The sequence below is a fragment of the Meles meles genome, chromosome 14 (genome assembly GCF_922984935.1).
Source record: "Meles meles chromosome 14, mMelMel3.1 paternal haplotype, whole genome shotgun sequence".
In the NCBI taxonomy this organism is placed as follows: Eukaryota; Metazoa; Chordata; class Mammalia; order Carnivora; family Mustelidae; genus Meles; species Meles meles.
The window spans coordinates 17,309,750-17,322,823 of NC_060079.1; the positions used below are offsets into that span (position 1 = coordinate 17,309,750).

Genomic DNA, 13,074 nt, shown 5'->3' on the forward strand with positions numbered 1-13,074 from the left:
GAGGTGGGTAGGAGGGTAGGTAAATAGAGCTATGCACACACTCCCATAAACACGTGTGTGTGTGTGATATGTAAGTCCTGTTATATTTTGAGAATTGTCAAAGAGAAGCGACGATGTCTGGATCCTACCAGTGGAAGCCTCCCAGCTGAGAGTATCATGGTAGAATCACCAAGAGCTTCATTCTCTGTTTTGTTTTCTTGACACTGGGTTTTACCAGTTTAAATAGAGTTTATCAGACTCTAGGGAACTTTCTCTAAACTAAATCCTTAAAATTTATAAACAAAAAAAAGTTTACCAAATTCAAAGGCAGGTATACTGCTTGAATAATTGACTTTGCATATCATTTAAACCACTTCCTGGGCAAGCCTACCAAAGAGATCACATTACAAATCAGATTGTTGCTTTTTTTTTTTTTTAAGATTTTATTTATTTTATTTTATTTTTTTTAAGATTTTATTTATTTATTTGACAGAGAGAGATCACAAGTAGGCAGAGAGGCAGGCAGAGAAAGAGTGGGGAAGCAGGCTCCCTGCTGAGCAGAGAGCCCGATGCGGGGCTTGATCCCAGGACCCTGAGATCATGACCTGGGCCGAAGGCAGAGGCTTTATCCCACTGAGCCACCCAGGCGCCCCCAGATTGTTGCTTTTTATTCTTTTCTTTCTTTCTTTCTTTCTTTCTTTCTTTCTTTCTTTCTTTCTTTCTTTCTTTATATGTTTTTGGTTTGTAAACAATAAAAACTAATTTCTTGACATTCTGGAGGCTAGGAAGTCTAAGATCAAGATGCCAGCAATTTGGGGGTCTGACTAGAACCTGCTTCCTGGTTCACAGATGGCCATTTTCTCCCCATGTCCTCACATGGCAAAAGGGAGCTCTTTGCCCTTAATTCTTAAAACAACCACATTCCTAAAACAATGTGATTCGTATCCCATTTTACAGAGAAGAAAACTTTGATTTAGATAAGTTACTTATCTTGCCCAAGATCATAGCTCATTCTCAATTTCTATCCTGTGTCATCTGTCACAGTTTCCCATGTTGGTCATAAGAACAACACCTTCACCCCTACACAATGATGGAAAAATAATGGCAAAAATATGCCCATATTCTAGATTCCATGTTGATTATCACTATTTGGTTAATGTATTTTTCTATTCAGATGGTACAATCAATTAACTCTGGATTTAATCAGATTCTTCACTTACTAAGGATACACCTGGTTGTATCCATAGGATTGGTGATTTTAAATGGTCACCTTTTATTATGGTACATAACAGATTTTATTCTCAGGAGGGCAATTTTGTCTTTACCTTATCCCCTGCTTCTAAAAGCATCCTACTATATAGTCCCAATACATACCAGCCATCCTCATTCTACTATCTAAAGTTGTTATGGGTTATTTGGGAAAGCCCTATTGATTTACTGTTTTCCATTTTTCTTCTTCATGTGGTTGAGTTATTTAATTTTTTATCATTACCTTTCTCTTCAGCCATTTTTTCTTTCAGGGTGACCAGTAATTCAAGTCATGTAGTATCGAGAGCCAACTATATATTTTAAGCATTGCTAAATGCTCAGCATATAACAATAAGTAAAACAAGGCTCTTGCTCTCAATGAGTTTATAGTGGGAAACACGGAGCAGTAAATAGGAAAAGCTGATCCTTTCCTCAGACCTGCTTTTCTCAATTCATTTCCCATGGCCACATTCCTCCTTACCGTCACATACTCTAAGAGTGACATAATAACTTTCCCCCATAATTTCCATTATTTATACTTGATAGAATTTGTTTGATTTTTGATCTGGTAGTGTTTTTGATAGTCAGAATTATTTCCAGATCAGCAATTTTCTTCTTTAATTGTTTGGGTTCAAAATGTCAACAAAAGAATTCAAAACTTTGTTATATGCACTGCTTTTAGCAGACTTACATGAGCATGCCACAGGTAAAAATTTTAGTCAGAATAGTGAGAATATGATTATAATAGTAATACTGTGCAAATTAGACGTGGCATACAATTATAATAGTAGCACAATGAAAACTGGACTAAGCATAGCTTATTAATTCCTTGATAATTCAGAGACTAGCTTAGCATGTTGCCATGACAACATCAGGATCAGGGCTAAAATTTATAACATAAAATAGTTGTGTGAGTAGAAGTGAGTAGAAGTGAGTAGAATAGCTGGGAAGATTTTGAATATCGGTACCAGTCTGGATCAAAATCTGGAAGCACTATGAAAATCATATTGCAAATTAATTGAGGAATGTACTGAATTTTAGAATTGAAGTATGAAACTTATATGCCATTTACCATTGCACTGAAGTGAATCATTAAACTCATACAGTTCCTTTGGAGTCAGTAGGAGTCAAATATATGTTGCTAAGAAAGTTCTGCAAAAAATGTCAATATTTTAAACATTAAGTTACACCTAATTATTCTGAAACTCTTAATTCAGATTTGAATTTGAGATAAAAAGTTCCTTTCCATCCTTTCTTTTCTTCAGCTAACACATATTTTAACTCCTACTATGTACAAGATGGTGCCTATTAGGATTCCAAGTGAATACAAAATTTGATACTAATACATGAAACAGAAATAGTCTTAAGTCTGCAGTTCCCAAACTAAGCACGAAGGAAGCCTGGGATGTCACAGTGAATTCACAGGGTGCTGCATGGCAATTCATCCTTTTCAAGGAAACACAGCAGCATCTCTCAGTGCACAGGCTATTAGCTGGAGTTAGTTCTACATTTCAACCTTAGATAGCACTGCGCTCTTTCCAGTAACGTCTTAGCTTTGTGAACCAGTTTTGGGGAGTTGCTATGATAAGAAACAAGGGCTGCATGAAACTCCATGTGGAGCAGGGGATGAAGGTGGTGGGGTCTGATGGGACTCTGAGGCTTCAGAAGCTCTGCAGTGTCCAGCAGGGGCACACAGCCCTTTAGCAAGTCATCGTGGTTATTTAAGAATAAAGTAAAAATACTGTTTTTCTTTCAGTTTAGGAGTATTTTCGAACAGCTACTGAGTTGTTAAGACTTAAGTATTATTTAGATATAACTAATTAATAAACAGAACTGTTGGGTGTTTCTCCTGGCCTCGGGATAACGTGAAAAATTCCTGACACACTAAGAGTCTAATGAATTGAAAAAGTTTAGGAATCTTTTTCATAGATAATGATCATTCTAGAAACTCAGTAGCTTTATCATACTTTTACAAATACAGTTCACTTTCATTATTTCTTAGATCAACACAATGAACCTTAAAATGTTCGTCATTTACACAAACTGTCCTGATTTTATTCCCTTAAGCTATTCCCGTGTCCCTCCTTCTGAATTCATATGTTTTCAAAGTTCCCAGCTTGTAGTTTATATCATGAGAGGGCTATGTGTGGTGTGGGTAGAGGCTGTACACAGATGCACACTCTGTGTGTGTGGGGGGGGGGGGTGGTAGTGGTTAGGGGTAGAAGTGGCCGCCATGATTATATGAAGTTTCAGTCAAATGCTTGCAAGATGGTACCTGACTACCTAGCTTATTAGCATGGAATAGATTTGCTGTACTGTTGAAAACCTGCTTAATTATCTTGAGTGTAGTTTTACTTTTTCATTCTTGTTGACTTATAAAATACCCATTTGCAGCCATATTATACAAATAGGTGTTTTCATAGTGGTTTATCCTGAGTCTCTAAATGTATCTTTTCTATAGTAGAATTTTCAAAGATTGCTAATATCTGCAATTAAGATGTATTTTAAATTCCCCTAAGGATAAACCATAAATTACTTTAAATGGATTGATATTAAACCAATGTATTAGTTAATACTGATTTTTAAAAGTCATTACTTAAAAGAGACTATGTTTGTTATGGTTTGTTTAATTGCTAGGAGGATATCACTGGCCACTCCTCGACAGCTTTATAAATCTTCCAACATGACTCAGCGCTGGCAAAGAAGGGAAATTTCCAACTTCGAATATTTGATGTTCCTTAACACTATAGCAGGTAAGACATCTTATTCCTTCATTTCATAATATGTTTGTGTTCATCAAAATCATCGGTAATATGACTTGATGGAATACATTTTTTTTCCTTGGAATTCAAATACGGCATTAGAATAAATATTGAAGCGCTCATGTTAAATGTTATCAGAAACTTCACAGGCTGGTACTGAGGTTTTAGATGCATTTGTTGTTGAAGAGGCTTTTCCTTGCTCTCCTTTTGCCATTTCCTTTGCTGACAGCTTTGTCTGAAGGTTTATTAGAGTCAACAAACCATTGCCAGAAAGTGTCTGGAAATAATAATGGGAAAATGTAATTTCCCTACTTTGTCATTCTCAGCAATAGCAGCTAGACAGGAGAATAACAACAGGATTCTGCCTAGTACAGATGTCACCTGGATTATGGCATGATTGGGTTACAGGATCTTTTTTTCTTAAAATCTTCAAATAAAAATATAAAATCAGATTGGATTTCTAAATGATGAGTAACTGCCATCAACCTCAGCAGTACCATGCTTGTAAATTAGAAGAAGGCAGTGGCTTTGTTTTTCTGCTAAATCACAGGCTGTCAGTGGTTAAACATGTTTATGAGATTTAAGTACCTCTTTCTTTTTTCCTAAATTAAGCTCCAGAAGCCCTTCTTCATGTTGAATTACAAGAAGTTTACTTCTATAAATCAGGCTCTACAAAAACTTTTTGGAATCGGATGAATTGAAGTAACTACATAAATACACATGCTTCCCTTTGGTTATTGTTCTATTATGAATAAAGTCTCAGAAGCATGAATTTAGAGCCATGTTCTCTGAATAATTTCTTAAAAGGGTATGTGTGTAATAGCACTCTTTAAATCGATCATATATGTGTGAATATGGATGCTTTAGGGATATGCATATTAAATATGGGCGATACAGATGTGTATTAGATAGGCAGGAGAACGCAATTTGTGAACAAAAAGGAATAAAAGAGTTGTTGGAAATGGTTTTGCACTTTAATCACTTAAAACACTGTAATGTTAATGCCTTTGCTAATAGGATACTAGAGGTACAACCAAAGGATTATTGCATAAATTTTAATTTTAGTATTTATTAGTATTTATTTAGTATTTATTTTATGCACACATATATACACACGTATCTTTATGATATTCCCATCACATATTTCATATATATACGTGTGTATATATATATCAGTGTACATGATGTTTATATCTTAAAGAAACCTATTTACTCCCTCAAAGACACAGGAAGTGGGTTATACTGTTTAATTAGCATTACTTACTTGGATAGAGTGAACTTAAATATCTGAAATGGAAAAACCTTCATTAGCATATTCAGCTAAGAGCATAATATAGCAGAAAGAAGCTTCAGCGCCAAAGAGAAGAAAGACAGAATCTCAGATCTGCCAACTTTGTCCTAGAGCACAGGTGGAATGTCAAGTTTTGACCGCATCTTGGACTTCAGTCTTTCCATAACCATGTTTAATATGTTCACCTCTGTCATAATAAGTGGTATGTTTAGTCTTCTATCATCTCATTTTATATTATTGTTTTTAAAGTATTTCTTTGTTTTTGTATTTTATTTTTCTTTAGCCTTATACATTTTTGCCCACTTTGTTAGTGATTCAGAATGTAGACATCTTGTTATTAATTCTCCTAGAGACAGGTTTAAATTTTTAAAACCCTCTAAAGTATATTTCTCTTCTATTTGAACTCAAAAACGAATCAACATTGAATTCTCAACTTTAACTCAATTTAGTCCTCAGTCATTGCCTATCTTTACCAATATGATTTACTACCCAGGATCCATATTCTTATTAAACTCTTACTTTTTGGAGTCCATATATTTTGCAAATTATGAAGGATTTCAAACCTATTTAAATTTTCTTCTTGTTAGTGCAGTATATTACTTTCAGCTAAATGGCTCTTTACCTAATTTTTAGGATAATGTTCTCTTTCTAGTCTTCTGCAGTATTTTTCCATATTCGATATGTTAGGCTTTTGTGTTATCCTCGAGAAATATAGCAAATGCTTATGGTCTACCCTGTGTCATAGATGGTCATATGGTTTTTTCCTTGGTTGTGCTAGCTGCTTGGAGCTGTCCTATATAAACTGGAAGACGAGGGTCAGACTCAGTCACGGCTCAGTTTCCAGTGGAGCCAGCATTCATATTATGCTGTTCTGCTAGTCCAAGGTGGGATTCTCGCCGTCTTTCTGGTTGGAATGTGGTCCAGTTCGTTGTATTAAAGGACTCTTCTGATTTCTGTCCTTCCCCACTACATTTTACTGATGTCCATGTACTTTCCAGTGTGGTACAGTACCACCTACAGCCACTGCCCGCCGCAGGCCTGTTGCTTTCTGGGAGTTTCTCCGTCAAGCTGGGAAAGATTGCAGTGTGGAGAGAGGTATAACATTGTGATCCTTTCTGAAAGCTACACCTGGGCAAGACAGACACTGTTGTTGTTTCATTTTGTTTTTCTGGTTGAGACAGTCTTTGGGTCTCAGAGCTAGAGCATGCAGGTCATAAGGGGTATTTAAGTGCCATTCTACTCTCTTTTGAATCATTGGGGTCTGTTTTATTTGATGACACAAAGAATGTAGAGGCCACTGGCTTTTTTTAAAAGACTTTAATAGGCTTCTCCTTTACAGTGATTGTAACTAAACATTAAAGCCTGTCTGTTGTAGACAGTGAATTAAAAAGAAGTATAAAATCGGGACTAGGAACGCAGAGCACTTACAACTGGATGGGTAAATGAAATATACATAAATAAGAGAGCATTTTAAGAGCTGATATTAAGTGCTGAATAAGAGCTGTAAATAATGAATGCTGTGAGAGCTAAGTAGAGTGGAGGAATTTTAAATATGTGTTTGTCTGGGCAGGGAAAAAAGAGCAGAGCTTTACAAATTTCTGCCGGTCGGATATGTGATGTGTTCAGTGGACATGAAAATTGTATCTTGGTTGGAACAGAGAATAAGAAGAGGTAATATTGGAGCTATCGGGAAGAGCCAGGTTGTAAAGAGCCTGATCTTAGAATCTTAGGAGGCAGTGTGATTTTGGAGTAGAAGGGCATGCAGTGTGGAGTTTTAGGAAAATTAAGCCAGTAACGGTGTATGGCCTGAGTCAGAAAGGAGATAGCCTAGAGTTGGGGAGAGCTGTTGATCCGAGAGTTTGACAGGTCTCCAGATACGAAGTCAATTTGTTCCATTCTTTTAATAAATAGTTCCTGAACACACACTCTGGTGCTGACACTGCAGGGAAAACTAAAGTATGGCTTCTGCCTTTGGAGAGATCATGGTGTAGTCAGCAAAACACCCGTGCACACCAGCAATCCCAGGAGAAGTGATCATCGTTAGAATGGGAGACTCTACAAAGCCATTTGGAGTCACAGTTCTAGACGGCGTTACTTATAACTAAGAGATCAGGAAAAGCTCCTCATAGACAACACTTAAATTGGAAAATGTAGTATGAGAAAGAATTCAGTAGAAAGTCAACAGAGGGCATTCCAAGAGAAAAGAAGACATGGGGTGAAGAGCTGAGTTAGCGTAGTGGCAGCAGGTATGGCAAAAAGAGAATGAGAGAGAGAGGGAAAGAGAAGTGCATGACTCCGTATACAGTGTCATTATCCAAAAAGTAGAAATCACAGTGCGGTGTTCTAGTTCAGTGGTTGACGAGTGTGGCCCCCTGACTGGCAGTATCTGTCAGCATCACTTGTCCTCAGCCTCCTCTTCAACCCTACTGACTCAGAAGCCCCGGGAGTGGGGCCCAGCTCTCTGCGCTTCGGCAAGCCTTCTAGATGGTTTTAACACAGATGCAATTTGAGCACCATTGCCCTAGCCATTTAAGGCCTGATTATCAGAACAATATTTGCATATAAAGACATCTGGAACATACAAGAGTGCATGCAGTTATGTGCCGTTAACAGTCCTAAAAGTTTACAAAATTGGGAGATGGGCTGAGCCGGTCTACTCAAGGGGGAGCCTTGTAGGAAAGCTGGGCTTTGAATTAGTTCTTCAAGGATTTTGTCTATGTTAATGATGATCCAGGCAACGTGAACCTTGATGCAGAAATAGAAGGACAGTTGGAAAGAGTTACGAATGTAAATATCCTAAGGAACCCTCCGTGGATATATCCCTGCCAGTTCGTCCCTGGCCATCGTTCTGAAATTTTAAGTAGGAGTGGCATCTTGTATTGTGCACCAGCACCGAGGGTTTAGGTGATGGTTTTATAAAGAAGCTTCACTAAAGAGAAACTGAACCCCAGGGTAGTACAGCAAAGGCCTCAGCAGGTCCCACAGGGACCCAGGAGCTAAGATATCTCTTCAGAGTCGTTTTGCCTTGAAGCAAGGGGGCCAGGCCTTCGTTACCTCCTCCACACTGCTGTCCCTGGATGCAGGCTCCTGGGAAGGAGACAGACCCTGGTGAGGGGGCTTTCTTCTGATGACAGCAACTCCTGGGGAAGAACTTAGCTGAGTATCACCAGCCACAAGACTGCAACATGGTCACCAATCCGGCATCCAGGATACTCATTGTTCCCAGGATCAGCCGGAGGGCTTGCTGCAGCACGGATCATTGGGCCCCATGCCCACAGGTTCTGACTCAGTAGGTTGAGGGTGGGGCTCAAGAATTTGAATTTCTGACAAGTCCCCAGGTGATGCTGATGCCACTGGTCTAGGGTCCCCACTTTGAGGACCACTGTCTTGGTCTTTAGAAGACATACATAAGATAATCATATTAATCTTCTGTAGCTTTCACACCTTCTATGGCACTGTATGTATCACATGTCTGTATTACATTTATGGTGATGTGGCCTTTGCATTTTATATCTTTCTTTCTTTCTTTCTTTCAAGATTTTATTTATTTGACACAGAGAGAGAGAGAGACAGTGAGAGAAAGAACACAAGCAGGGCGAGTGGGAGAGGGAGAAGCAGGCCTCCTGCTGAGCAGGAAGCCCAATGCAGGACTCCATTCCAGGACCCTGGGATCATGACCTCAGCCGAAGGCAGATGCCTAACGACTGAGCCACCCAGGTGCCCCTTATGTCTGTTTTTCATCTTTCTAATGAGATTACGATAACGCTACAGAGAAAAAAAAAGTTTTGCCAAGTAAATACCCTCAAATTGAACTGATTTAATATTTAAGCTTTGCAAGTGTTGTGCTTGATTGTGTGATCTATTATGTGAATTTACTGGAATTGCTAGATGAGAGATTCTTTACATTTCTTGGATTAAAAAGAAGGGTTACACAATGGGAATCTGGAAAGAGGAAACAATCTTTCTTGGCTTCACATTTTTTTTCTTTTTAAAGATTTTATTTATTTATTTGTCAGAGAGAGAGAGAGAGTGAGCACAGGCAGGCAGAGTAGCAAGCAGAGGCAGAGGGAGAAGCAGGCTCCCTGCTGAGCAGGGAGCCCGATGTGGGACTCGATCCCAGGACGCTGGAATCATGACCCAAGCCGAAGGCAGTGGCTTAACCAACTGAGCTACCTAGGCATCCCTCTTGACTTCACATTTTTAAAAATACAGGCTAATGTCACTTAGTAAATCTACATTTTCTGTAAAAAAATAAAAAATAAAAAAAATTTGGCTCCCATCTTACACTCTCAGACTTCCTTTTTCTCCAAAATATTATTTTAACATGAAATATAAAGTACATTTATGCCCCATTTCTTGCTCTCCATTGTTTTGAGGTCCATCATACTTGGCCAATTTTGCTGTTCTCCCTTCTAGATGCTTTTAAAAATAAGACTCTGTATAAAGCATATAACAGCAGTGTCTTAGTATTGATGCGTTATTAGATTTTCCTAGACCCTCACATGATATATGCATATGGACATAATTGCATATAAATAAGCAAACATTTTATTATATATAGGTGAGTTTTGTAAAACTACTTTACATAGTAAAAGAAGTTTATCCAAAATTCAGAAAACATACTGTTTCTAAAAGACACCTAAAAGCCCATACATATTTTCATGGCCTTTGGTTTTCATGGCCTACTTATAAATTTAATAAGTAACACTATAGAAAATTGGAAATATGGGATAGAGTAATTAAAAGATTAACTCACTCATAAGCCTAGCAATGTATACATCCCATTTAACAGTGTTGGTGGTTTTTCTCCTTTTCCTATGTGTCCTATCTCTTTGGGAACTTGCTACACATATAGGTTCAGATTCTTCCTTTTTGATTTCATTAAATATTCTTGGAAGACATGATTTTTAAAACTGCATGAAAGTCTAGCTCAGGACTATGGAATAATCTATGTAACTATTCTTGAAACCCATTCCTTTTTTTATTTTCAAAGAACTTAAGTTTTGGAAGATTTATATAAAATAATTTTTTTCTTTTCTTTCTTCTTCTTCTTTTTTTTTTTAACACATAGAAGAAGTTTAATGATGCTTAGTATTCAAACAAAAATATGGCTTCAACTTCTAATTCCTGATGACACGATTTCTGTTCATTGTGTTCTGAAAAATACAACCTATGCCTCATTTTATACCTTATTAGATACTGCCATGAACAAGACGTTAAAATCTGGCATTCTTGCATTTATGAAAATAGCAGAGTGATTGCTAACATAGCTTTGTGTAAATGATTCCGTTAGGTCTGAGAATTAAGGTTTTCGAGTTGTGTTTCATATGATCAGCTAATGAATTCAGCACAACTTCCCCAACCCCAACCTTTTTCTCCTGTTTAGCATTTTCCACTTTTTTACTCTGTGATGTACAAGCCCTCCCTGGTTAATTATGTATATATTTAGCTACTGCATGTGTTGGGCTTATTATTGTCATCTAATTAGATGTAACTTGAACTGCTTGCTTCTAGAAAAATCATTAAAAATTCTTTCCTAATGACCTAGAGATGACAAAATGTCTGTAAAGTGTGAAGAAGCAGACAAGCACAGGAACATCGCTCTTAAAGAGTGTTAATCCAGATGCTGCAATCATCTAATTAAACAATATTTTGCTGTCATTAACATTTTCACCAAGGAATTGCAGTTATAATTTCTTTGTCAGCTGTCTCTAGATCACTTTACCTTCAAAACTAAAGTGCCATATAAAAACATTAAATTGGATGGTTTAATTAAAAAGTTTTTTTTTAAATGAAGAAACATATCCAGTGTTTCTGAGATCTCATTTACTGTGCTTCACTTTTATTGTTTGAGTAGATTAGTGTCATAGGCTTGCAATATTTAATATTCATCTTCTAAGATAAAACCTTGTAAGCATAGTTAGGTTAAAGAAAAAAAAAAAATCATCATTTACCACTGCTGGAAAAGGATAGAACCCTACCAATTACAGCACAAGGTTATTTACTAAACTTCAAATTATCCTTAAAAAAATAAAAATAAAAAAATAAAAAACAAAAAACAGAACAGAACAGTTGATAAATAGGTACCTCCAAGTAACAGGTATTACTTTGGAAATACTTTACTTCTTTCCCTAATTTAGTAAACAGTCATTTTTTTGTTCATTTCACAAAGATGTTCAGTAAAATAATTAAGTAACAATGCTAATTCATGAATGAAAAACCCAAAGTACCATTTATTCTTTTTCATCCATGTGATTTTTAAATACATTGTGCATTTTTAATTTAAATAAAAAATTTATACTGACTATCCATAGAGTAAATGTTTTATGTAAAAATTTTTATTTAAAGTTTGGCTATATGTAAGCACACTGATTTATAAAATTTCTTCTGTTTATTAGAATTTAAATGGTGCTATAAACTTTGGTAATTTAAATATTGCTAAATTTTTGTTGGAATTTATTTTGAAGGAAACTTTCATAGAATAGTAAAAGTGAATTGCAAAAAATGTAGGACAGAGCAATTGCCATAAACTGTAACTGATGTCATCAATCAATTTTGTGTGTGTGTTTTAAAGATGATGGTTTCTTTCTTTGCCTGTTTTGCAGAAATACCATTATATCATTTCCTATATTAGAAAGTCACTTCTTTTAAGAAGCTGGTGTCTTCAAATATGATCTCTATTTTTATGCTGTTTGTATTTATATGATACATTTAAGTACTAAGTCAGTATAAATGGGCTTTTTATTTATTTTATTTTGATAGGTTTTTTTTCCTTAGTATATATGGAATTAAACCTTATCAGAAAATTTAAAAACAATTATGGTATCTTGTTTTCAGCTATTTTATTCCTATAAGTAATATAAATATATGTTACAGAAATAATAACAACATTATTTTATAAAAATACACTTATCTACCGGAAGACCTGTTTTTCATTGAAACCTACAGATTTTTTTTTAAGATTTTATTTATTTATTTGATAGAGATCACAAGTAGTCAGAGAGGCAGGCAGAGAGAGAAGAAGGGAAGCAGTCTCCCTGCTGAGCAGAGAGCCTGATGCAGGGCTTGATCCCAGGACCCCGGGATCATGACCTGAGCCGAAGACAGAGACTTTAACCCACTGAGCCACCCAGGTACCCCAAAACCTACAGATTTTTAAGTAGAATGGTAACCCAGAAAATGACAGGGCCCTAAAAATGCCATGGGCCCAGTTTGAATCCCAGAAATAGTTCTGCCTAGCCAATCTGGACTCTCTGTATCCATACATATATAGAAAAAAATGCTGAGAGTCATCAAGCATCCTAGGCTGACATATATGTAGCTATCAGTAATACATTCCAAATTTTAGAATTTTATACTTTGTACTCTACAGTGATACTGCTTTACCAGAGCATTCTCATGCACGAGACCTTAATAAAGATTCCAAACTTGTGTTTTTTCTTATCAGTCTGAATCTTCATAGTGGACTTATAAAACAGGTGCATTCGTTGGCTGAGCTGTCTAGCTGCAGAGTCTCCTTCTAGCTTATCATGCATGTTCACAGTGCCACTCTCTCCCATATATATTGCTCTCGCCCTACATAGTCCTCATCCACCAAAGACACCAGCCTGCAAGTTTCCTTTCTTTCACTTGGCTATTTGTTCACCTAAAATTTGGTTCATCTTATCCCATTCTTATCACCTCTGTATTCATTCCTTCAACAAACATTTATTGGCAGATGGTATGCTTGAGATTAAAAATGAAACAAAACCCTAGACTCTACATTCACGTGTTTACAGAGTGATGCAGAAGCAG

The 13,074-nt window shown here is 36.6% G+C and overlaps 1 protein-coding gene across 9 annotated transcripts in view; it reads left to right on the forward strand.

Moving 5' to 3' along the window:
* The window catches only part of NBEA (neurobeachin), a 687,041-nt gene that overhangs the window by 575,040 nt on the left and 98,927 nt on the right, over positions 1–13,074 (forward strand). For all 9 annotated transcript variants that reach the window (XM_045977917.1, XM_045977919.1, XM_045977920.1 and 6 more), the window contains one exon: positions 3,865–3,980. In XM_045977917.1, coding sequence (XP_045833873.1) covers positions 3,865–3,980 — 116 coding nt within the window. The remainder of the gene's footprint in view (positions 1–3,864; positions 3,981–13,074) is intronic.